Source organism: Xyrauchen texanus, chromosome 25, assembly GCF_025860055.1.
Source record: "Xyrauchen texanus isolate HMW12.3.18 chromosome 25, RBS_HiC_50CHRs, whole genome shotgun sequence".
Taxonomy (NCBI): domain Eukaryota; kingdom Metazoa; phylum Chordata; class Actinopteri; order Cypriniformes; family Catostomidae; genus Xyrauchen; species Xyrauchen texanus.
In genome coordinates this window covers 23,744,027-23,770,341 of record NC_068300.1, presented here as the reverse complement: position 1 = coordinate 23,770,341, position 26,315 = coordinate 23,744,027, and the positions used below count along the sequence as shown (strand labels likewise).

Here is a 26,315-nt window from a genome sequence, read left to right as displayed (position 1 = left end):
CATCAGATTTGTAAGTAAAAGTAAGTATTTATTGAAATATTTAAGTTATAAACATTTAACTTACTTGCTCACTTTAATCAATATTATGTAATGAAGTTAAGTAGATTTTTAAATGTAACATTAGAAAAATAGAAACATTTTCACTAGTGGTCTCAGACTTTTAAACCCCACTGTACCCACCCCTCTTCTAATTCACTTGTGTTCATTGACACACACTCACATCAGTCCCTGGGAAAAGAAGATGGATAAAAGGATTGCTGTTGTTAGAGAGGTCATCTCCATTGACTCTGGAACGTGTGAGTTGGGTGTGTGAAAGTGTTTCCCACACTACTTTCCCATTGTGCGTGTGATATTCTCAGGAGGAAGGAACAATAGAAGTGTGCCTGTAGAGGGGAAGCTGTGAAATTCTATTCACTGGCATTATCCAAAGCAGCATCTGTGTTGGTATATAACTAATATAGACATAGTCTAGAGTTCTTTGAGTTCAAATTATACTATTGCTCTAGGAAATAAAACATTAAAAGCATATTATATACAATTTGGATTATTTGACTCTTTTTGACTCAACTATTCTAAATCACAAAACATAAACAGAATTTATCTTACACACTCTCTCATTCTTCTACCAAAACAATATTTATAAAGTTTGTCTTGCCATTTAACAGGCTCAAATTATGGAGTTTTAAGGTTTTAAGCACATTTCCTTATTCCTTATTTTTATGTAACTGCATCATAAAACTATCTCAAAGTATAGGACTTGTAAAGTCACAAGACAATGAAGCTAACTAGACTTGAGTTCTATTTACCTACAGCTCAGTTTAACCACAATAGACCTTATTCACATTAGCGCCATCTTTGATTTTTTTACATAAATAATAATGAGACTGTGAGGGATGAACTTGCCATCTCTTCAATGGCATGCACTGGATAAAGCTTTATAAACTCTGAGATGTAATTTTCTTCAACTCCTTTTCTCGAGGTTTTTGTCTACTAAATTAAAATGTTCAATGTTTCGTCGGTGGAAAACTGAAATATTATCTGAAAAGAGAATCAGTCCTCTATGTAGTTAAACATTTTTACTTGTTAACAGTCACTTTATAGTTAAAATTCCTTTGTAATAGCATTTTCTTTTTTTTTACAAATAACTGAAAAGAACATGCACATATTGTTCCAATTTCTTAAGTAGTTCAAATAGCAAGGGTCATATTTGGACAGTGAATTGAGCAAAAAAAGAGTCTGACACATGCAAACAATTATTTTAACTGGTATAATTTTATTAACAGAAAACAAAATGGACATAAGAGCTAATATTTGCAAAACATACAATAAAAACACATAATCAATTAAGACAATAACCTGTCCCTTTATCAAAGGTACAACAAGCAACAATGTAAAATTCTCAGCACAAACAGAAATAAACTCTGAAGAAACTGATAAATAAGCCACAAACTCCACTGGAGTATTTACCTAAATTAAATATGCATACATCAAAATATAAAAAGCCATTTACAATGTAATAACATTTGCAAAAATTATGATATATGTGTCTGGTAAAAATCACATTAAGAGCTATTGATACAGAACCACTGACAAACACATGTTCATCTAAAGTTTTTGTCAATCAATATGATGACAAGACATAACAAACTTTAACTTTGGAAATGAATATCTCCTACTCATATGAGAGACATTTACGCAACTGTCCCTCAGGTTTACAACTGACGGTTTAGCATCTCTACCAAGGTCTCCAGATGGGCCTCCTATCAGGCTGCTGTATAATGGCTGTGCTCAGTTTAGAGGAGTGTGCTGGTGTAATGGAGCTGATAGTTGAGCTTGATCCTTGAGTGTTGTACAGATGCTGGAGCTCCCGGCCAGATCCTCCACCTCTGGTGGAATGAAGATTGAGGAAATGTACAGACTCCCTCCAGCAATGAGAATGACCTTCATCATAATCCTTCTGAGCCAGAGCTTCTGGGAGCTGCAGCTGCTGTTTTAAAAAGCTGACAGTCATCTCCAGGATATCGGCCTTCTCGAGTTTGGTGTTAGGGTCATGGCTGTGGAATTCCTTCTCTAACAGACTTTTGAGCTGGTCAATGCAACTGTTGATGCGATCTCTCCGCATCTTCTCAACAATTGGTTTCCTCAGCTGAAATCAAATGGGAACATTGGTAAAACATTGGAAAACATGTTTAATGCTGTATACAGAACAAAGTTTTGATTAAACACTTTGGAAAATCTGAAATTTAAACATACCTTAATTTTGTCTTTATCGCTGATATGAAGATGGTCAAAAGAGGCAAGTGTAACTGATTGCGGTGCCATGTTCTTGCTGGAGCAGCTTGTGTTTCCTTTGCAGCAAAAAAAGTTGTGAGCCTCTTTTAGGAGCAGCCCCCTGTATTTATACTGTAGCATTACCATTACAAAGCCATGCAGCCTGTGCTGTGTTACTGTTCCCACACTTTCAGACAATTTGTCTGGCTCATCATAACAATAGAGGACATTAATTTTATGGTTAACTGGCTGCTCGTCTTCCACTAAAGGAATGTTTCCCAAGGTATCAGAGGGACGCCACTTTTATTATAGGGATTATCTTGAAAGTTTAGTGAAAGTTTTGGGGACTTTCAGACAATTAGAATAATATAATAGGATTTCATATTTTAAAGCATTGTTAAAGTGAATGTACAATGTGGACATTTTCATAAAAAAATGCCTTTGAATACATTTGATAAAATTCAATAGCTATTTGATTAACCATATTAATGTGTTTGTGCATGCATCTTATTCATACTTTGTGCAACCAAAATACATTGCAAAGACACTAGATTGCAAAAACTGCAGTGCTGAAAAAGAATGCATGCACATCCTGTTTTTATTTAAATTTCTAAAGCTAAATTCAATTAGATTTGACAAACCATGAAAACACTCAATTGATGTTTGTGCATACATCTGAAACTTACTTTGTGGAACCAAAATATATTGCAATAGTGTAGATTGCAAAAATTATGCAGTGCTCAAAAAGAAACTTTATTTATATGTTTTTGCATACGTCTAATTTATACTTTGTGTGAACAAAATATATTACAGAAAGCCCATAGCAGTGCTAAATGGGTTTTTTTTTACTAACAAGATTACCAAGGCAAATGTTTCAGGAGCGTGACAAACACCTACTTGCGACAATGGCACGTGGTAAAAATACCGACATCAAAAGCATCAGAAAGACACCGTTGCAAACACAGATTTGGGCTGTTCCCACAATTGTTCGCCTTTGATAATTAACATGACTGTCAACTTTACTGACGTTAGGCGATCCTGTCACTTTCACGTGCCAGATTACGGAAATTATCGTGTCGATGTGAAACTACTGGTTGAAGGCACGCGTGAATATTAAATTAATAAAACGTTTTCCAAATTTGCCTTTAGGGGAATTCAAGATCTGCCTTGGGATTGTATGCTCGCCAGCTACTCTGTCACGAAATAATTTTTATGACGGAAAATAATACTTGGAAGTTTTGAGTAATTTGTCGCTTTGTGCCCGCCAGGGGCTCGTGTTTGTAGATCAGTTGGAGTTTTGTGCGGCCCGTTGTGGCTTTGTTGCCCCTCTCACACGGCCAGCAGAAGAGAAGTTCTGAGTCTCATGTATTAGTAAATGCTTGACTGATGCTTTCCATTGCCTCAAGTGTTTGAATGCCACATACACGCTGTCTGTGTCATGCAAGCACGTGAATAGCTGTCAAACAAAAAATCAACAGAAATAAATAATAAAATAAGTTTTATGAAACATAAAATTGACTGCAGCATAATGGATATGTGATTGAATTACTGCTGCTTGCTAAGGCAAAATATCTAGTGCCCAAGCTCTGAAAGTGTGGAGACCCTATTGTTCTTCTAAGGATTATGGGTCCAAGCACTGAAAGTTGAGGAGACCCTATTGTTCTTCTAAGGATTATGGGTCCAAGCACTGAAAGTTGAGGAGACCCTACTGTTCTTCTAAGGAATATTAGGGCCCAAGCACAGAAAGTGCAGAGACCCTATTGTTTTTCTAAGGATTATTATTATTAGGGCCCAATCACTGAAAGTGCGGAGGCTTTATTGTTCTTCTATTGAATGGTGTTGCCATGGCGACGTGATAAAGTAATGTCAGAAAATGGGAAAAAGAAAGCGTGTCTATCTTTTGCATGCAATGTGCGATTTAAATAAATATTTTGCCAAATGTTTGATCTTGTGGGCTGATCATATTGATATGGTTATTTTGGGTCATGTTTGTAGTGCCACCAACTGGCGTAAGGAAGTGTGGCATGTTTAACAGACTTTGAAATATCCCTCTTATGTTTTCTTGAATTGCTTCAAATTTTATTTATAATACTTTCAAGATGACAGTACAAATACTTCACAGCTAGCATTTAATCGTCACCTGCATGCTGCAAATGAGACACAAGAACTCGCATTTATACAAGGAATACCTCAAATTCACTTAAAATCCCCATTAGTGGTGTAATAAAATGGGATTAGAATTTGAGATGCTATTAATACAGTAAGCTACGAATCTGAAAATGTCAATATATGCTGAACACTTTTTCAGAGTGTTCATAATGTTTTTACTGTTATAAATAGGTCAATTATATATATATATGCAATATACAGTATATGACAATATGAAAAAGGACAAATATTTTTTTAAATGCTTGTGTAATTCAAATACTAAAATATATGAACCCTATTTGTATTTGTTCATATCCATACGCTAGATTTAAATATCAGACAATGTAATAATGGCAACAGGCCTAATTTTTGAATCCTCATTAGTGTTTTTAGTTTACAGTTTTAATGTACGTCTAATTTAAACATAGACATTTTTTAATAATAAAAAATAACTAAGGGTATTCCAATGCCCACAGGTTTCACCTAAATATATGGTATTTTTGCATTTACAATATAATTAACACAATTAAAGAGGTAAATAATAATGATTTGTGAGTTTTCATTGCAAAACATGGCAAAAAATGCAGCAAATTACATGACAAAATTTGAGAAAAGCCACAGAAAAATCAATTTTGTAATCCCAGCTAGTCAAATCACCAATCACAAATCACATAACTGCAGCGTAATTTGATGACCAAATTTTCACCATGGCAACGTAACAGATTTCGTTGTCAAAACTGGAAAAGTGATTCATTGTCTCAACATAACTTTGGAACGGTGCCAGTCCGTCATGACGACTTTGTGTCATAGTACTCTTATATTTACCCAAATTGCTTCAAAATTGTTTCGAATAATGTCAAATGCCAAATGCATGTGTCCACCTTGCATTGTTTTCCGAAAGCCACGGGGTGGAAATGGACCCATGGTGCTTGGGCCCCTCATCGCTGCATGCAGCTACTATATATTTACTATTGCTATTTATACTGAAGGAGGGACTCAAGCTTTACTTGAGAGCCAGTAAGGACCTCATAAAGCTCACCCAGAACACCAATGTGCGTTTGTATCTGCTTGTATATTCGCATAATATGGTAATACTGTGAGTTTGTGTTTGCGTACATTCCCACCATCTTGGGTGCTTTAATATAATGAGTGACGCTAAAGGTAAAACAATGCACTAATTGGTCCATTGAGAATGTTAATTGCATCTTTGTTGTAAAACAAACAGTCATTCAGTGTTATAGACAAGCTTGTGGAAAATCAAGCTAGGTTTTGTGTAATAATGTGCAGAAGACTCCCTTTTGAAGACTTTACACAAAATTGTCTTTTTCCAAAACAACATTTAACACTAGTTTATAAATTAAAAAATAGTGTGTTTTCTATTATGGAGTATTTTATTGTTGCCGTATAGAAAATATGTGTGAGTTAAATTGCATTTTAAATGCTGAACCACCTGTAGCAGACCTCAAGACACAGACATAAGGCTTATGTGACATGAGGCACTAGGGTTTTACTGAGGTTCCCATGCATTGTGTATGAGAGGCTAGTCTTCCTTTCCCACAGTCTGTTCATTGACTGGCCACAGCGAGGAAACAAAAGAAGTGTGTCTTGTTACACATCACATTAGTCATGGTGTTTGATCCCTCTTTATTAGGGGGGACCTTAGTCATAGCAAGACCATCTGGACGTGGAGAGTTTAGACACATATTAACACTTTAGGATGTTCCCAAGACTCAGCAAGACAGAACCACCTTCTTACTGAATTGGTTAAAAACTAAACTAGAAAATCAAAATGAGTAGTGTTAGGTGTAATCTTGTAGTTGTCTGATTAAAAAAATAGTTTGTTTCTTGGTCTAAAGGGATAAAAACATTTTATGTAAGATTTAAACCATAGCATAACACAAACTCATTTTGAAAGCAATTTTGTTCATTTGTCTGATTTTTGTGAAAATAAATCTAGTCTAGCCCTATTCTCATATAGGGGTCTTATTGATCTAGGATTGTTGTTTATGTTAAAGGAAAATTCCGTATTCAATACAAGTCAAGTTAAATTGAAAGCATTTGTGGCATAGTGTTGATTACTACAAAAATATATTTTCGACATGTCCCTTCTTTTTTTGGCTCTACTTTTTAAACAGTGAGTAAGTAGTCTAATGTAAGTGCAGACATATTTACCTTTTGAACAGTGAAAGTTCATGGACAAAATACAGTCATCTCAACGGAAATCTGCGCGATCGACTTCTGGTGGGGAATTATTTCCCCTTGTGGATTTTGCATAGAGTTCAAGTTTGGTGAACTTCGACCAGTGACTTTGCCTCGTTGACCATTATGAAGTTGCTTAGTTTGGCAGTGTGGGTGGTGCTTTGTATACAGCTACAATGAATATTTACAATGGAAAATTTTACCAATATTTACCAATTTATTTTTAACTTGTGCATGAAAAAGAATTAAAAATAAGCTACTTGGAAGTTTTTTCTGGTTTCACTGGCTTTCACTGTCTTTCTGGTTTTTCTGGCTTGAGTTTTGCTTTTGTAAAGTAAAGGAGGAACACGTCAAAATGTATTTATGTGGTAATCAACAATATGCCACAAATGCTGTCAATTGAGCTCAACTTGTAGTGAACTCTGGCATTTTACTTTAAACGTATAAGCACATTTTGCTTTAGCATGGAGAGTATGACGGTCAGGGCTGGACTGGAAAGGGAAATCGGCATGGGAGTTTACATGGCAACACTATGGGGGGCAGTGCTGTTTTGTGGTCTGTTCTGCATAACGTTGTGGCTCATTTTAGCTTATTGAGTCCCATTCGGCCATTTTGTGGCCGACCCACCGGCCCTGATCAGCCCCAAAGTGCGTCGGCCCACCCAGGAAAATGCCTGGTATGCCAGATTACCAGTCCAGCCCTGATATGATTGGTTCAGGCCATCAACATGCTCCAATCGCTGATCACATCATTCAAATATAATAAATAAAAGTGTGTTTGCATTCATTTTACATTAGGCTTTTTTACCATCTGTACTCTTCTGTTTAAAGACGAACAGTGGCATACCTAATAAGCATAACATTTTTGCATATTTTGTCATTGTCTTAGACAATTTTAACGAGTTAACAATATAAATTCTGCAATTGAATTTGTGAATCTTGAGGATGTGTACAGTTTTGTAGACTGCACTTCTAAGGTAAAATGTGGGTCTGACCATGCCATCACTACTGCTGTTTTTCTAGTGACAGGTATACAACTGTTTTTAATTGGCCTATGCATGCTGCCAGGAGATAACAAAGGAAATATATATTTGTTATTATGAAATTGATAAAATAAACTGATGTCATTAAATAGTTAGTTGCATCTCTACCATTTTGAACTTGTTTTAGCTTATCGGTGCAAATTAATGTTTATTGTCTTTATAAATCTCTGCTTTACAAAAATCTGCTAAATGAATATAAGTAAATGATGTTCACACATCCAGCATCTTGATTCAATACTATACAGTGTTATGTACCACCACTTCGATCACATCTCTCGCTTGTTTAAAATACATTTACGTAATAGTCTTTTATAAAAGAATTTGACAGTCAGAATTGATTATACAAAATCTACAACACCAACAAAAATATGTTCAAACAAGAACAAATTAATAGATATTGCGAGATCCATTGGATCTATTTGGAAACAAAGAATATACTTATAAAATAATATTGCATCTCAGTATGAGATTTCTAATAACTGCAGTATTCCTAACATAGCATAGATTTTCAAAAGCTCTCTTTGGAGCTATAGAAGTATGATTTGCACATGGTGAAAATACAGGGAATTCCTAGTGAAGGAATTCTAGTAATTGACCTTTCTTGCAAGAAGTAGACCTAGAATCTTAATGTACTCTAATAACAGAGTCATGGGTGTTCATGTTGTTTTCTTTTTGAGTGAATTAGAATGGCCCCTGTCTGGGACTGAGTCTACACTTGATACTGAGACAGGAAGTTGACGGCCTCCTGCACACATCTGGAGTAGCCCTCATGAAATGCAGTGGAGCAGGTGGAGGGATTCTGTTGCTTTTATCTCAAGAAATCAACCGTCATCTCCAGGATATCAGATTTCTCCTGTCTGGAGTCGGGCTGTTGCATCAGGGACTCTTGACCCAAAAGAGACTTGAACTTCTCAATGCTGTTGTTGATACGTTCTCTGCAGATCTTCTCCACTACTGGCTTTCTCAGCAGAAGAGGAAAGATTCATAAATCATATTTAGTGGCAGTGGTGGCTTAGCGGTTAAGGCTTTGGGTTACTGATCAGAAGGTCAGGGGTTCAAGCCCCGACACCACTGTTGGGCCCTTGAGCAAGGCCCTTGAACCTATCTGCTCCAGGAGTGCTGTATCATGGCTGACCCTGCACTCTGACCCCAGCTTAGCTTAGCTTAGCTGGGATATGTGAAAAATAAATAATTTCACCATGTATATGCAGAAATGTATGTATAATGTGTGACAATTAATTAAATTAAAATGTAAAACAACTAGACTAATGTATTCAACTGTACAATTAAATAAGAGGTTAATATTTACCTTTATTTCTCAATGAAAAGTGTTCTTTAGTGTAAATCAAGAGTCCACTGATTTTAGGTGCCATGACCGTGTGTCTTCTGTTAATTTCTCTTTGACGATCAAATCACTCACTCCCTATTTATACTCCCAAATTTCCATTTGAATGCTTGAGTTTAGAGTTAGCTGGAGGTTCTCACAGCCTGCAGCCAATGGTTGTGCCTGAAAGACTCAAAGGACCAGAGGGTTGTCACATGATCAGTGAGGCATTTATTGCACAAGAAATGGAGAGGAAGTTTGTGAGAAAGTTGAGACACCATTTGAAGTCTGATCAGATGTTAAGAAACATGGGTTGAAATCAAGTAAGAGAGCGTGAACTATTCTTTATGAATATACAGTAGTATTTAAAGTTTAAATAAAAATAAATAAATCCCAGATTTCCAATGTGATCTCTGAATTTTGTACTCCAATGTATATACACTGACCAACCACAAAATTAAAACCACTGACAGGTAAAGTGAATAACATTTATTATCTCATTACAATTGCACCTCTCAAGGGTTGGGATATATTAGGCAGCAAGTGAATGGTCAGTCTTGAATTTCATGTGTTGAAAGCAGGAAAAATGAGCAAGTGTAAGGATCTGAGCGACTTTGACAAATGCCAAATTGTGATGGCTAGACGACTGGGTCAGAACATCTCCAAAATGGTAGGTATTGTGGGGTGTTCCCAGTATGTAGTGGTTAGTACCTACCAAAAGTGGTCCAAGGAAGGACAACTGGTAAACTAGCAAAAGGGTCATGGGCACCCAAGGCTCATTGATGTGTGTGGAGAGTGAAGGCTAGCCCGTCTGGCCCAATCCCACAGAAGATTCTGGGCATGATAAAAAGGTGTCGGAACATACAGTGCATCGCAACTTCAGGCGTATGGGGCTGCGTAATTGCAGACCAGTCAGAGTGCCCATGCTGACCTGTGTTCCCTGCCAAAAGTGCCTACAATGGGCACATGCGCGTCAAAATGGGACCATGAAGCAATGGAAAAAGATGGCCTGGTCTGATGAATCACGTTTTCTTTTAGATCATGTGGATGGCTGGGTGTGTGTGGGTCATTTACCTCGGGAAGATATGGCTGCAGGATGCACCATGGGAAGGAGGCAGGCCGGCGGAGGCATTGGGATGCTCTGGGCAATGTTCTGCTGGGAAACATTGGGTCCTGGCATTCATGTGGATGTTAATTTGACATGTACCATCTACCTAAAGATTGTTGCAGACCACGTACACCCCTTCATGGCAAGGGTATTCGCTGATTTTAGCGGCACGTGGGGGACCTACACGCTGTTATGTGTGTAGTTTTAATGTTGTGGCTGATCCTGACTACCACTCCTGGAGTCGCGAGTTTGAATCCACAGTGTGCTGAGTGACTCCAGCAACATCTCCTAAGCAACCAAATTGGCCCGTTTGCTATAGTCACATGGGGTAACCTCCTTGTGGTCGTGATTAGTGGTTCTCGCTCTCATTGGGGGGCGTGGTAGGTTGTGCATGGATCACAAAGAGTGGCATGAGCCTTCACATGCTGTGAGTCTCTGTGGTGGCATGCAAGATGTGCCACGTGTTAAAATGCACGGATTGACAGTCTCAGAAGCGGAGGCAACTGAGACTTGTCCTCCACCACCCGGATTGAGTTGAGTAACCGTGCCACCATGAGGAACTACTAATTAGTGGGAATTGGGCATTCCAAGTTGGGAGAGAATGGAAGAACATTTTCTGTGTAATTTAGAGTGTTATTTTCAAATACCATAAATTTCCTCTTATACCTGATAAATCAGTTCAGTCTATGTTCCAAAAGACATGTAGATTATGTTTAAAATAAAAACAATATTTTAACAATTAAGGTATTTATTTACAATTAAGTATTTGTTTACAGTACCGTATGGCTTAACATGCAGTATAAGATGTGTATTACATTGTATAAACACAAAATCCAAAATATGGCATGTATAAGTATATAAGATTCAAAGTAGAAACTAAAACGTGCAAATATGATGAGCAATGCAATACACAAAATAGTTATAATGATCATATTTCAATAGCCAATTGCTTGATCCATTTTAACGTAGATGGCGCTGCCTCCGACTTTCATTAGCAATGTGATACATTTTTTGGTTTGGTGTACAAGAGTCACACTTTGGAGAAGGTGTTTTTCTCCACTTATGTAGAGAATTTACGATGTCCGATACTGATTCTTTTGAGAGATACCCATAACTTTCAAGTCTTGGAGTTGGGATGTCTTCACGAATTGGAAGTTGTGGGTTGTTATGAATCTTTTTATATTCTAAGCTTAGGAGTCTCAATGTTTTGTGATTAAGAATACTAAGATTCATCCATCCATCTTCCATAGCTGCTTGTTCTATGTAGGGTTGCAGGTAGTGCTGTGTGGGGGTGCTGTGCTGCAGGAGGGACTGGTGCACTTCACAAAATAGATAGCATCATGAGGAAGGAAAATTGTGGACATATTGAAGCAACATCTCAAAACATCAGCCAGGAATTTAAAGCTTTGTTGCAAATGGGTCTTCCAAATGGACAATGACCCCAAGTATACCTCCAAAGTTGTGGCAAAATGGTTTAAGCGCAATAAAGTCAAGGTATTGAAGTGGCCATCACAAAGCCCTGACCTCAATCCGATAGAACATTTGTGATCACCAGTTCTGTCTGGAGGAATGGGACAACATTCCAGCAACTTATTGTGAGAAGTTTGTGGAAGGCTACCCAAAACATTTGACCCAAGTTAAACAATTTAAAGGCAATACTACCAAATACTAACAAAGTGTTTGTAAACTTCTGACCCACTGGGAATGTGATGAAAGAAATAAAAGCTGAAATTTATCATTCTTTCTACTATTATTTCACATTCTTAAAATAAAACTGACCTAATACAGGGAATGTTTTCTAAGATTAAATGTCAGGAATTGTGAAAAACTGAGTTTAAATTTATTTGGCTAAGGTGTACGTAAACCTCTGACATCAACTGTATATATATATATATATATATATATATATATATATATATATATATATACATACATACATACAATATAATACAGTATAATCTTACTAATTGATTAATTTTAAGTTTTTTTATATATTTAATACATCATTAATATAATTTTACATATTTATTGAAAAATATGTAGATCTTCTGAAAATTCTATTGTAATGAAGTCAACTATTTTTATATATCCTTAAAATTGCTTTAAATTAAATGAAGAAATGTATTTCAAAGCACTAGGGGTGCAACTAAGGATCATTTTGATAACCGATTAATCTACCGATTATTAAAATGATTATTAGACGTTTTGGCGATTATTGCAACGATTAATCTTTAGCTCTTAACATTTTTTCAGCTTGTGCCCCGACTTAAAAGTTGTATTAAACGTGCTTACTAACAATAAAGTGGAAAAATAAATCTTTAAAAAATATTTCTAAATGACATAGATCGGAACATTCTTGCAACTCATAGAGGATCGAGGCACGGACTGCACTGAGAAATACCAGTTTCAGAGTTTGTAGTTATTTATATGATCTGCTTCTGTATTATTTGAACTTTAATAAAGCTATGACAAATTAAAACTGCATTTAAGTTGTAACACCGGAGTGTTTCCTTTAAAGATGCTCGACACGCATGTTTTGTTTCAGAGCTCCAGCTACACTTATTCCACAACGAGAGTGCTTCTGTATTTACTTATTTGGTATTTTTGTAAAATTCAAAGTTTAGAGTGCATCTGGACTGTGATCTGTGTAATTCTTCCTCTACTCAGTCAGACGAGAACTGCAGTGCTCCTCTCACGCATCATCATTACAATTGAATGTGATCTCATATTACGTTATATAGGATCAAATGACTGTTCAACAACGAAAATTTTTGTAACAATTTTTTATTGTCGACGTTGTCGATAACGTAGAGTAATCATTTCAGCCCTACAAAGCAGTAGGTTTTAAGCTTGTGTAAGTGCTATTTAATAAGAGCACAAAAGTCACTTAGGCTTGTAATTTCGTTGCAGTTCTGTGGCCATAGGTCTTAATTTCTTTTATTGTTGCATTTTTCTCTGTTCTCTGTCAAAATAAATTAAGTACAATAACTTTGAGTCTGTGTTTTTTTTATTCATATGCACAGCTGTTTAAATAGCCTTTAAATTAATGTTGGGCAAATTAGGACATATATTAAGTTATACTACTGCATGTCCGCACATAGAATAATTATTAAAAGCAAAAGTTACAAACTGGTTACCAACAAACAACTATTGATCCTCGACATTGCCACAACGTCGTAATGACAGACTGTCACAGATCCAAAGTTACACTGTGGCAATGAATCCAGGAATTTCACTTCTCTAGTTGTCGCAAGGTAATCAGTTACATTGACACGACAAATGTTTGGTCAAAAGATTACGTTGCAGTTACATAATGGTTAATAATTTGGCTAGCTGAGTTTGCCCTATAATTCTGAGGCTGATCAGCTGCTTTGCCAGGCTTAAATATGGCTGTTATATTGTCTTCTTAAATTCTTTTGGGAGAATACCAGTTGCCTGGACATTAAAAAGAAAATGGACCATCAACTTCTTAGTATACTTTACCACTACCCATATTTCTAAGAAAATCAGGGTGGATTTGAAGTCCTAGGGCTTTTCCAGATTTGGTTAGTTTTAGTGCTGAGTCAATTTCTTCATTAAATGTTCATGAGTACTCTAATACTAAAACGAAGTTTGCTTTTAAAATTTTATCTAAATTGTGCAACTCTTATCATGTGAGTTTTTTGAGGTTCTGACTATCTAATTGGCAATCTGGTTGGGAAAGATTTGCTTCTTCCCTGAGTTTGTTGTAGATCCTCTAAGCCTACTTAGCAGCCTCAAGCTTTCCTACATTAAAGTCTACATTTTCAACCGTCTCTGCCCAACAGTGTCTTCTGGCTGCATCAAGACAATGGGAATGGTTGTTGGCAATTTCCAGATCTCGACTTTCAAAAAACATGAAGACATTCACTTTCTTGACTCCGTCATGGTTATAGGCTTTTCTGAATCCCTGGGAATGTACTTTTTAGCTGTCGAGATTACCTTCACAAAGCGGTCATGATTACTATGAATCGGGAATAAACCAATAGTCTTAACATTATAGGCAGCTGATTTTTCTGAACAAGCTATTTTGGAAATTCAACCTAGGTAAAGAGAAGGATTTGACTAATGGTACTGTGATGCCAATCTACAATAAAAACAGGTCTATGTTGACAACTGGGAAAATCATAAATTACTCTTCTGAGTTGGAAGTGGTTTGCCATTGATATTATATATAACAAAGCAGAGGTTGGGATTATAATAGCTTCTCCATTCAGCTGATTTAATTGTGCCTATATCATTAGCGTCAAATACTAGATATACGTTTTCTTGCTCTGCTCAGTCTACAAGTCCTTCACCACATGCATTATTTTCAGCATACTTCCACTGTACGTTGTGACTGTTAAAATATATATGGATGATAGATACATGGATGGACGGACACTGATAAATGTTCTTGTTGCCATAAGTTATTTGGTGGCTTGTGTAGGTTCACGATACTGATTTCTCCCATTATAACAAAACAGTATGGATGTTGTTAGCCATATTCAATGAGTGAAGTGGCGCTTGCTCAATGTGATTGCATACATATGTTGCTACTCTGTACGCATGGTGAAAGTAGCTTCTATTAATTCACCCATAGATTTTCCTCTCTTTTGTAGATCTTCCTGCAACAGGGCACGAGTCTCCTGGAGAAGCGTAATGTCAATGTTATTGTCTAGCAGACATTTTGATAAGTAGTCACATATTGACCTGCTTATTCCCTCAGTGTTCAGTTGGCACTGAACTCAAACTAAAGATCCAAGTTCTTTAGTCATTTTGTTCTGAGAAGGACCATTGTTCTTGTGACTGCATGTTCAATTGTCAGGAGAGGATAAAAGGATAAGGATAAAAAGCAAATAGTTGGCAGTCAGTCTATCCTTAGTGATTGGTAAATTGGCCAAGAATAAAAGTAACTTAGTTTCTAATTGAAAGATTCACTGCAGATATGTTAAGATATGTTAGTTAGGTGCCACAGGTTTACTTAAAGATTCCGTTAAGATGGCCTCTTTTAGAATGAAATGCAGGCTGATTGTATAGTGCCTGACTGGGATTTGATTTCCAGAGCTTTCCCACAGTCTGCCTATTCACACAGAGTAGAAGAGAAGTGTGCCTTACTGAAGGCAATTAGGCATGTGATCAAGGGACTATCTAGAAACCTCACAGGGATGTTTATGGAACGCTGTCCTTAATTGAGATGGGCATTTGTTTGTTCATTGGGCTCAGATTCACACTCCCAAAAAATAAACCTTTACTGTTGCCTCTTTCTTAATGGATTGCTTAATGCAGCTACTACTATATGAATACATTTCTGTTTGACATTTTTAAAAAACACCATTAAGAAAAGTAATATTTAATTCTATTCTGCCTTATTTTAATAAAAATATTAAATGTATTTGTTATTATCATATTTATTTTCTTATATTATTTGAACATTTATTTACAGTATATCTAGTGAGAGATGATTTAATCTCATTAAGTCTTCTGTTTAAACAGCACGTGCTGTTAATAGTAATTAGTGCCGGTGGCAAACAACAGGGCTTCTCTGAATATAGGGTTTACACTTTCTCACACACTCTTTTTTTCGTAGAGAACGTATCAGCAGCAGCATTGAGAAGTTCAAGTCTCTTCTGGGTCAAGAGTTCCTGATGCAACAGCCCGACTCCAGACAGGAGAAAGCTGATATCCTGGAGATGATGGTTGATTTCTTGAGACGAAAGCAACAGAATCCCTCCACCTGCTCCACTGCAGCTCATGAGGGCTACTCCAGATGTGTACAGGAGGCCGTCAACTTCTTGTCTCAGTGTCAAGTGCAGACTCAGTCCCATACAAGACTGCTGAAGCACTTCTTCAACATGCAGCCTTCCACAGAGAACAGCACAATTGTCCTGCCTCAGCTCAATTCACCAGCCTGCCAGACCAGCAGCAAAGAGCAAACTCCAGTCTGCAGTGGACTCTGGAGACCCTGGTAGAGTCTCAAGGACACCTTATGATTTATGAAACAGAATTCAAAATGCCAGTCTGAGATTGGCATGGAGTGAAATTCTAATGTAGGAATTTATTTCCACTTCTGTTGCATTTGCAGAATGCTTTAACTACTTTCAGAGAAAGTATGTCATTTTTTAAACTGTGTGACCTATAATATTTTGTCAGAATGTATAGAATAATTTGCCATCTCAAGAGATACAAAGTATTTGTTCATAGAAAAGTTAAAGTCTGATTTAGACATTTTAGCTCTTGCAAGTATTTCACCCATATTGGGTTTGTCCGCTCTGCATCTAAAGGATGCTTAAACAGCTTTCATTTACTGAAAGTGCATACATTTCTGTTGTTTGAAATACATCCAATCCCTCTTATATTATATGAGAAATATTTTTTTATATTGAAAATATGTTTTATTGTACATGAATACAGAGTGCGAATTACCCCACCATAATTGGGGGGTACTGCTCCTTCCAGCCAGGTTTCTTAAGCAACCAAATTGGTCCGGTTGCTAGGGAGGGTACAGCCACATGGGGTAATCTCCTCGTGGTCACGATTAGTGGTTCTCACTCTTTTGGGGCGAGTGGTAAATTGTGCATGGATCGCGGAGAATAGCATGAGCCTCCACATGCTGTGAGTCTCCGTGGTGTCATGCGCCTCACGGATTGAGGTGAGTAGCCTCGCCACCACGAGGACCTACTAAGTAGTGGGAACTGGGTATTCCAAATTGGTAGAAAAAGGGATAAAAAAAGTTATATAATAGGTGTGGGTGAGAGACAGATCAACATTTAAGTCCTTTTTTACTATAAATCTCCACTTTCACTTTTTTCTTCTTTTGTTTTTGCCGATTCAAATTCTTCATGCATAATGCCACCTACTGGCCAGGGAGGATATTTATAGTAAAAAGCAACTGCAATATTGATCTGTTTCTCACGTACACCTTTCATATCGTATGGATTACTATTATGCTACCTTTTTTGCTTTATTGAGCTTCAACTTTTTGGTACCAATTCATTTGCATTGTATGGACCTACAGAGCTGTGCATGTACATGACTTTCTTCTGTTGAGCTCAAATGAAGATTTTCCTTCAAAGTGAGTGAGTAAATGATGTGAGAATTGTAATTTTTGGGTGAACTATTCCTTTAAGGACATTTATATTTGCTCAGTCAACACATGGAGGTTATTCTTTACATGTTCTGTTTTAATATGGACAATGACCGAGGGTCTTATTCACGGTAACATTGTTATGAGTTTACCTCAATATGCCAGCCCTTACATTCCAACTGTTTTGTTATGTGCGCTTTGAGCATAAAAAAGGTCAAGAGAAATTTTTTTTTTAGTGGAAACATACCTGAAGAGAGAAAACCACGACATAGTTCTCCACAATCAGATGATGCAAGCAGAAATATGGGCGATGACTCGTTTTGTTGTTGGGTGAGCAAAGTAAACTGTTGTTGTTTCCAGTAAGATGTGTCACTAAAGGTTAAAAGCAGGGCATGTCAACAAGGCCAACGTGTAACCATATGTAGTCAATACATTTTATAGTGGTTTATAGTGAAACCGGTAATCGTCCCATCCCTACAGGTAAGTAGCCGGTAATTCAATGTATGAAGACGTGACATGAGCTATGAAAGAACAAAACACGTTAATAAATGAAGGTTGTAAAATCAACAAGCTAGACGTCAGCTAGCAACTTATAATTATCCATGCACGTCAGCAGCAAACCGTTCTCTATCTCCATTGCTTCTAGCCGCCACGGTGGTTAAAAATGGTACGGTCCACAATAGGGGTGTCTGAAATCAGCTTTACATTAAAATGTTCCTACAGTGAAAATAGGAGTTGACTTATATTGTAACCGTAAATATATTTTTTCACAATATCAGAAAAATTATCTGACCCCCCCAATACTGATATTTCTGTCCCTTTGGGGGGTACTGGGTCTTCATTGGGGGGTATAGTACCCCCCAGTACCCCCTGTAATTCGAACTATGCATGAATAGCACCAATTATTTTAATATTTGCATGCGTTTACATGAACTGGACATTTCCCCTGTAAAGGGCAGTTGTATAATGCTCACTCGCTGTTAGTGATTTGGATTTTGTTTGTAATAAGCAATATCTTGCTTTCAGTGAAGGTACATTTGTGTTTGCATTGCTTCTTAATTGAATGTTAAATGTCTGTGACATTCTTCTCAGTTCAAGGGAAGTACAAATATACTTGAATGATGGTAAAAACATGTATTTACATGTAGAATGTAAGCCACTATGTTACTGATGTTGCTGCTTTGTTACTCTGAGACACTTGAATGTTTGCTTGTGTTCATTATTAGATTCTCTCATGTGTGAAGAACAGCAATCATATTACTACAAATAAATTGTACAATCAATGTCCGGGTTCATTGTGTTTTATTTAAGATGTTTCTTATTACCACACACTAAAATATTTTTAACTATAATTGTATTTCATTTGTTACAATGAAATTAATTAACTGGTTTGATTTATCAAAGTCAAAAATATTATTTAAAATGTATAAATCAGCTTGGATACATTAGGGTACACCAACAAAAATAATTTTAAGGGTTAGGGCAGGTAGAAATAGCTTCTTAAGGCAATGAATGCAAATTACTTCTTTTTAACAACTAAAGTATCTCAGTCTCATAAAAAAACTTGCTAGTAGCCTTTTAAATAACTCCCAAACTTCAGTAAGACTACCAAGAATGAACCTGAAAACAGAGTGAAAAGTGAAATTTGAGATTAGGAAAAAAAGTGGACAGAAGAGGTCTGTTGTTAATTACAAATACAAGCTGATAAATAGTAACATGAAGTCATCATTTCATGTGACAGTGGTTAAAAGGTACAATTATCAGCATTTCTATGGTTGTTACAATTCAATAATTTGCTTGATAATTGGATAAAAACATTCTCTTCAGATATTTTAAACTTAAGATTTTGACAAGTACAGATGTTAAAATAAAATAGGTCTCATTGCCTGTTTATACTGGGAATTAAAATACTTCTTGGGTGATCCAATTACAAATGGATACATGCATTTCTGACTATTGTGGTTTGAACGATTGGATAACAAAATGTTTTGGACCCTTTTTACACTGGTATTTAGTGCTGTCCACTTGAAAACAGATGTCCCCACAGAATATAATTTTTCTGTGCATGTACTACTCAAATAGTAGTATACACAATGATCAAACTATGAATTCAGCAACAGTATGTTGAAAGTTCTGCTGCTGAAATCATTCTGTGCACACCGAAATTAAAATTACTGCCACCAGTGGCCAAACCCGGAAGCGTTGATGAACATATGGGCACGTTTGAGCTCCAGATTCCAAATGAAATGTCCACAGAGTGGTGCCAAAAGCTAGTTGTATTTTAGTTGTAAATGATGCCAACAGGAATGCATATTTTATTAACCCTACACCCCAAACCTAAACCTAAACATTAGTGGAGTAAAAGTGTAATTTTAGAGGGAAAATGCAACTTTCAAATTACACTCATCATTGATTATTTGAAAGCAATTACTTCCTGGTTTCCACGGGACCAGAACCCATGTCTTGTAGATTGCTCGTGCAGTGCGCTGTCCGTAGAAGCAGAGGCAAGTTTGTCACTTTTTAATTGATGCAAAAATGTCTAATAGGGAATGGAGCTTTTCAGTAACTTGGAAGAATATGGTCGATATCACGGACATGACGTTCAAAAGCAACATGTTGATTTCCCATGTGATCATGCTGACAACTCCTATCTTCACATCCATCCATCCATCCATCCATCCTCTATACCTGTTTATCCTATGTAGGGTTGCGGAGGGTGCTGGAGGCTAACCCAGCTAACTTGGGCCAAAAGCTCAAATCTTCACAGTGAACAAATGTCATGTTTATAAACAGAGATCACACAAAGTATAGTGCACAGCCTATTTTATACAAGACCTTGTCTTTGTAAGATAAAAAACTATCATATAGGAAAAAAATACTTTGGTAGAGGATTCTGTCTAAATAAAGCCTTGGATGATAGATTAGAGTTGTACTGAGACTCCATTCCCTGGAGCATTCCCACACTCTGCTCCTTCATACAAAGGAAACTGAACTTCATTGTGCTTCATTAAGAGCAATTCAGCACATGGTCCCAAGATTCCAGCAGAGCCCCCAAGCGAGATTTTAAAGGAATCTGTTGCATTATACTTAATTAAGATGTATTTAGAGTATTTGGAAATTACTGTTCAAAGGTGAACAACTAATAACAGTAGTCAGCCAAACATCACATTTCTGCATAATGTGTTGATATTGTTCTTAAAATTTACTAGCAAGTTATTTCATTTTTACATTTATGAAAAAAGTGACTCGATCTGTAAATCCATGCAGAAACAAATCAAAACAGAATTGGTTAAGTGGAAACAGTCAAATTCCTGCACAGTGACCAGTTTCATGGTGTTCAAATATATGGCAAAATATTTATTATAGAAGTTAATCCAAGTGGTTACCCTATGTAAAATTTTAAGTTATGGTAAATAATTAAAAGGATATGAAATATGCTGAGATATGCATATTGTGGCCATGGGAATTTTCCAGTATGAAAGGCACGTGGTTTGTCTATAATTGACCCCAGTGTCAGACAACAAACAAAGCTTTAAATGAAGGTTCTCCACGTTCTCACACACTCTCTATCCCCAACACCCACCCCTCCACCTGCTCCCTAGAGATGTGTTCATTGATTTCTGAGCAATAAGCACGTCATTTAGCATGTGGCAGGCCTCTGTTCCTTGTGTATTTAGTCTTTTGCCATTGGCTGCAGACTGTGAGAACCTCCAGCAAACGCTTGACTCACACATTCATATGGAGATTTGGGAGTATAAATAGATGAGAGAGTAAAGCGAGTCCAGCACAGATCAGATCTGATCTTCAAAGAGAACTGAACAGAAGAAACACAGCCATGGCACCTACAATCAGTGGACCATTGATTTACACTAGAGAACAAGTTTCATTGACAATTAAGGTTAATGTTTTATCTAATTTATATATAATTTAGTCCAGATTTGATGATATATAAAATATATGATTGATTGAAAAGTGTTTCTAAATATCTGTTTTTAATCTTTCCTCAGCTGAGAAAGCCAGTCGTGGAGAAGGTCCGCAGAGAACGTATCAGCAGCAGCATTGAGAAGTTCAAGTCTCTTCTGGGTCAAGAGTTCCTGATGCAACAGCCCGACTCCAGACAGGAGAAAGCTGATATCCTGGAGATGATGGTTGATTTCTTGAGACGAAAGCAACAGAATCCCTCCACCTGCTCCACTGCAGCTCATGAGGGCTACTCCAGATGTGTACAGGAGGCCGTCAACTTCTTGTCTCAGTGTCAAGTGCAGACTCAGTCCCATACAAGACTGCTGAAGCACTTCTTCAACATGCAGCCTTCCACAGAGAACAGCACAATTGTCCTGCCTCAGCTCAATTCACCAGCCTGCCAGACCAGCAGCAAAGAGCAAACTCCAGTCTGCAGTGGACTCTGGAGACCCTGGTAGAGTCTCAAGGACACCTTATGATTTATGAAACAGAATTCAAAATGCCAGTCTGAGATTGGCATGGAGTGAAATTCTAATGTAGGAATTTATTTCCACTTCTGTTGCATTTGCAGAATGCTTTAACTACTTTCAGAGAAAGTATGTCATTTTTTAAACTGTGTGACCTATAATATTTTGTCAGAATGTATAGAATAATTTGTCATGTAAAATTATTATTACATTCACAAACAATATAATACAAAGTATTTGTTCATAGAAAAGTTAAAGTCTGATTTAGACATTTTAGCTCTTGCAAGTATTTCACCCATATTGGGTTTTTACTCTCTGCATCTAAAGGATGTTTAATCTGCTTTCGTCTACTGAAAGCATTTTATACATATTTCTATTGTTTGAAATGTATCCAATGCTTGTCTTATCATATAAGAAATATTTCTTTATTTGAAAGATATTTTATTCTGTGTTAAACACACAAATGCTTCATGTTAGTGTTTGCATGTGTTTACATGAAATGTACTTTCTCCCTGTAAAGGGCAGTATATCTACTCACTGAGTGAAATGAATTGTATCTTTTATTAGCAAAGTTTGTTTCTTTTGTTTGAAATATATTATTTATCTTATTATATAAGAAATATGTCTTCATTTGAAAGATGTTTTATTATCTGTGAAAAGCAAAAATGTCTTTATTTTCTTTATTATGTTTGCATGTATTTAGATGAATGTATTGGACTTTGCCCCTGTACAGGGCAGTTTTATACTCACAGTTAGTGATCTAGATTTATCTGTCCCAAGGAGACTCAAGTTATCACCTTCTTTGAAGGTATACTCTATGCAATGCTTCATATTTGAAACATAATGTGAAAATAAATGTGAAAATATCATCTAAATACTGTCTTTGGATTCTTCATCAATCATATTAACATCATATTAACTCATATTATCATATATATACAGTACTGTGCAAAGGTCTTTGGCACATAAGATGCTTCACAAAACAGTTATTTATATCTTCAGCTTTAGTGTGTCAATAGGAAATATGAATTTTACACTCCCAAATATTCCTTTTGCAAATAGAATAGAATAGAAGAACAGGGAGCTCTGTAACAGATAGCATGGCCCCCACAGATCCCCCCACTGAACATCAAGTCAGTCTGGGATTACATGAAGTCAGAAGCAATTGATTCTCCAAGAAGTCCTATCTGCCAACAACCAAGAAAAACTGTGTCCAGGTGTACCTTGGAGAATTAGTGCTCTTTTGAAGGTGAGTCCATGAGACTATGAAAACACCATCACTGAAAATATATAAGATATATCTGCCTTATTACAGAGTGAAGACTTGTTGAGGGATTGGCCCAGTAGTGTCATACTGGACACTTGTTGATAGTCTTCTGTTCACATCTGGAATAACCAGATTTGCTGCAATTAAGAAGATATAGAGCAAAAGGATTCTGTAGTTGCTGCTGTCCAGGATATTTAACTTTTACTTGCCCTGAGTAACTTAAGGGTCTTTATTTATTCTCTGTGCATATCATACTGTTATTTGTGTGCTTGGTAAAGTTCAGATCTGAGTGATACTAGAGAGGTTAATTGCTCAACGGATATTTTATATTAAATAAATTAATTAAGTCTTACTAAAAGGTCAATAATAAATTCTAATATGAATTAAGTACAAATTAGACCTAAATAGAGAGACTATAAACCTGATTATGAATCTGAAAAGAAAAATCTATCTATAGGGATGTCTTCAATATTTGCACGCTAAAAAAAACACACAACCAGTACAAAACTGGTGTGAACCACATCACGATGTTCAGACTGATAAAACAGCAATAAGGAAGAATGCGTTGTGGTTTATTTGTGAGTTCATTTGATTGAAGAATTCAAAGACACTTTACAGATTGAGTTCTTCACATTTATTTTCATGTTGTACTTTATTAAACAGAGAAGGCACCTTCAAAAAAGTTAAGAAATTGACTGCTTGTAAAACAGTGAGTGAACAACAAGACTTTACAGAGGAAAAGTCAGAATTTTTGTAAACACATGCAAACAGTAACGTCAAGCATTTGTGCTTTTCACACAGAGTAAAATATCTTCAAAGAAGAAATATTTCTTATATAATAAGAGAAGCATTGGAAGTTTCAAAGAATATAAATATCTATATATATATCACATGCTTTCAGTAAACAGAAGCAGTTTAAACATACTTCAGATGCTGAAAGTAAAAACCCAATATAGGTGAAAGGCCTCTACAAGAGCTTAAACGTCTGAATCAAACTATGACTATGACCAGAATATGACCAAATACTTTGTACCACATTTTTCAAGAATGTAATAATAATTTTACATGGCAAATTATTCTATACATTCTGACCAAATATTTTAGGTCACACAGTTTAAAAAATGACATACTTTCTCTGAAAGTAGTTAAAGCATTCTGCAAATGCAACAGAAGTGGAAATAAATTCCTACATTAGAATTTCACTCCATGCCAATCTCAGACTGGCATTTTGAATTCTGTTTCATAAATCATAAGGTGTCCTTGAGACTCTACCAGGGTCTCCAGAGTCCACTGCAGACTGGAGTTTGCTCTTTGCTGCTGGTCTGGCAGGCTGGTGAATTGAGCTGAGAAAGGACAATTGTGCTGTTCTCTGTGGAAGGCTGCATGTTGAAGAAGTGCTTCAGCAGTCTTGTATGGGACTGAGTCTGCACTTGACACTGAGACAAGAAGTTGACGGCCTCCTGTACACATCTGGAGTAGCCCTCATGAGCTGCAGTGGAGCAGGTGGAGGGATTCTGTTGCTTTCGTCTCAAGAAATCAACCATCATCTCCAGGATATCAGCTTTCTCCTGTCTGGAGTCGGGCTGTTGCATCAGGAACTCTTGACCCAGAAGAGACTTGAACTTCTCAATGCTGCTGCTGATACGTTCTCTGCGGACCTTCTCCACGACTGGCTTTCTCAGCTGAGGAAAGATTAAAAACAGATATTTAGAAACACTTTTCAATCAATCATATATTTTATATATCATCAAATCTGGACTAAATTATATATAAATTAGATAAAACATTTACCTTATTTGTCAATGAAACTTGTTCTCTAGTGTAAATCAATGGTCCACTGATTGTAGGTGCCATGGCTGTGTTTCTTCTGTTCAGTTCTCTTTGAAGATCAGATCTGATCTGTGCTGGACTCTCTTCACTCTCTCCTCTATTTATACTCCCAAATTTCCATATGAATGTGTGAGTTTGGAGTTTCTGCAGGTTCTCACAGTCTGCAGCCAATGGTTGTGTGGGCAGCCACATGGCTGGTGAAGCCCTTGTTGCTCTGAACACAATGAGCACATCTCTAGGGAGCAGGTGGAGGGGTGTTTTAAGAGGGATGAAAACTGATTCAGCTAGTGGCCTTTGAATGTGGGAAATTTGTGACCTTGTAAAATGATCTAAGTGACTGCACAATGATAATCCTCTTGAGTCTTTAAAGCACAGTTTATTGTTTTTCTCACACAAGGTCCAAAATTGTCCTGTTGTCTCTTGAGGGTTAGAAACTAGCCCCACAGTGTATACTATATGATTTGCAAATTATTCTAATTAACAAGATGTTTTTTCCCCCACAAATTTCTATTTAAAATATTTTTGTTACTTACAATTAAAGGTATTTAAGGTAATTGGTGTCACATATTATTCATATAGTCATCCTGTTGGATGATACAGAAAATATATAACAAACTTGTTAGTTGTTCTGTGCAAGCTATGCTGAGCAAAGAAGTGCCCTGATAACGCCAATCATCAAATCAAGTCATTTTTATTTTTAAAGCATAAAAACAACTGAAGTTGAGCCAAAGCACTTAACAATAGGCGCATACATACACACATATATAAATATATATATAAACATAGAATATGATACATAGAAAACATAACAGTACAATAAATAAATAATAAAAGAAAAATACAGCATTTTATTGATAATAATAATTTTGATAATAATTATTATGTTCTTCAATAGTTGCTTATTAAACCATTTTATGAAGTGTGAGAGCAACACTACACTAAACAAAATCCTAACCCACAAAATGTAAATTAACAAATTTTAGGAATACATTAGGTTATAACAACAAAACTCATTTGAAGGGAAATAGCTCTTTAAGGTAACAGTTGCAGGTTCCCATTTTTTACAGTGTAGTATGTGCAGGCTTCTTGCCTTTCCGCTTTATGAGGTCTGAGCAGCACACTTTCTCTTGGCACACACGTTGTACGCTCTCCTCACACACATACTTACGAAACACACACAGCTGTCTGCTTGCTGTCTGCTGGCTGGCTCTCGGTCACACGCTCCACTCTCAGCAGTGAGAATCTAGGAGCAGTGATGCAGCAAGTCTTCCCACACTTATTCATTAATGACACTGATCCACCAGATAAAAGAAGCGTGGCCCATTACACAAAGTCAAAGTGACCCTGCCTCCCATTTCCCAGCTCTTGCTGTCCTCACAGCAGGTCACAGGCAGCCAGGCCAACCATCTGGAGGTTTCATTCAATTATTACCCATTAACAACACCATCCCAGCTCTATTGTTGACTACACAGGCCATATCAGATAACATGCTTTCCTGACATGTTTTTGATATAATGTTATAATTTCATACCATTTAATCTCATATGCACTGATAATAGTTATCATAGTTTTATGCATTTATTGACTGCTGTTATATAATTAAAATGTGACT

General features: G+C 36.6%; 4 protein-coding genes across 4 annotated transcripts; 2 read left to right on the top strand and 2 right to left on the bottom strand.

Moving 5' to 3' along the window:
• Positions 1-1,472: 1,472 nt before the first annotated feature.
• Positions 1,473-2,343, bottom strand: her12 (hairy-related 12). Its single transcript, XM_052091269.1, has 2 exons — positions 2,254-2,343; positions 1,473-2,146 (listed from the first exon to the last, which is right to left on the bottom strand). Exons 1-2 carry the CDS (start codon positions 2,320-2,322, stop codon positions 1,736-1,738), a joined length of 480 nt encoding a protein of 159 aa, XP_051947229.1. The 5' UTR covers positions 2,323-2,343; the 3' UTR covers positions 1,473-1,735.
• A 6,814-nt stretch (positions 2,344-9,157) lies between these two features.
• LOC127618421 (transcription factor HES-5-like) lies at positions 9,158-16,217 on the top strand. The gene is made up of 2 exons (XM_052090857.1): positions 9,158-9,240; positions 15,680-16,217. The coding sequence occupies exons 1-2, from the start codon at positions 9,158-9,160 to the stop codon at positions 16,059-16,061; spliced, it is 465 nt and encodes a 154-aa protein (XP_051946817.1). The 3' UTR covers positions 16,062-16,217.
• Positions 16,218-20,963: 4,746 nt separating this feature from the next.
• On the top strand, positions 20,964-22,146 carry LOC127618683 (transcription factor HES-5-like). Its single transcript, XM_052091273.1, has 2 exons — positions 20,964-21,074; positions 21,184-22,146. Exons 1-2 carry the CDS (start codon positions 21,012-21,014, stop codon positions 21,595-21,597), a joined length of 477 nt encoding a protein of 158 aa, XP_051947233.1. The 5' UTR covers positions 20,964-21,011; the 3' UTR covers positions 21,598-22,146.
• Positions 22,147-23,505: 1,359 nt separating this feature from the next.
• Positions 23,506-24,775, bottom strand: LOC127618682 (transcription factor HES-5-like). Its single transcript, XM_052091271.1, has 2 exons — positions 24,665-24,775; positions 23,506-24,555 (listed from the first exon to the last, which is right to left on the bottom strand). The coding sequence occupies exons 1-2, from the start codon at positions 24,725-24,727 to the stop codon at positions 24,142-24,144; spliced, it is 477 nt and encodes a 158-aa protein (XP_051947231.1). The 5' UTR covers positions 24,728-24,775; the 3' UTR covers positions 23,506-24,141.
• Between the last annotated feature and the right edge of the window lie 1,540 nt (positions 24,776-26,315).

Excerpts from the sequence above, each read along its gene's own strand:
- LOC127618682 (XM_052091271.1), bottom strand. The coding sequence starts at position 24,727 with ATGGCACCTACAATCAGTGGACCATTGATTTACACTAGAGAACAAGTT. Across the intron at positions 24,556-24,664 it reads AAGTTTCATTGACAAATAAG|CTGAGAAAGCCAGTCGTGGA; the intron begins GTAAATGTTTTA and ends ATCTTTCCTCAG.
- LOC127618421 (XM_052090857.1), top strand. The coding sequence starts at position 9,158 with ATGGTTGTGCCTGAAAGACTCAAAGGACCAGAGGGTTGTCACATGATC. Across the intron at positions 9,241-15,679 it reads GCACAAGAAATGGAGAGGAA|AGAACGTATCAGCAGCAGCA; the intron begins GTTTGTGAGAAA and ends TTTTTTTCGTAG.
- her12 (XM_052091269.1), bottom strand. The coding sequence starts at position 2,322 with ATGGCACCGCAATCAGTTACACTTGCCTCTTTTGACCATCTTCATATC. Across the intron at positions 2,147-2,253 it reads GCGATAAAGACAAAATTAAG|CTGAGGAAACCAATTGTTGA; the intron begins GTATGTTTAAAT and ends ATTTGATTTCAG.
- LOC127618683 (XM_052091273.1), top strand. The coding sequence starts at position 21,012 with ATGGCACCTACAATCAGTGGACCATTGATTTACACTAGAGAACAAGTT. Across the intron at positions 21,075-21,183 it reads AAGTTTCATTGACAATTAAG|CTGAGAAAGCCAGTCGTGGA; the intron begins GTTAATGTTTTA and ends ATCTTTCCTCAG.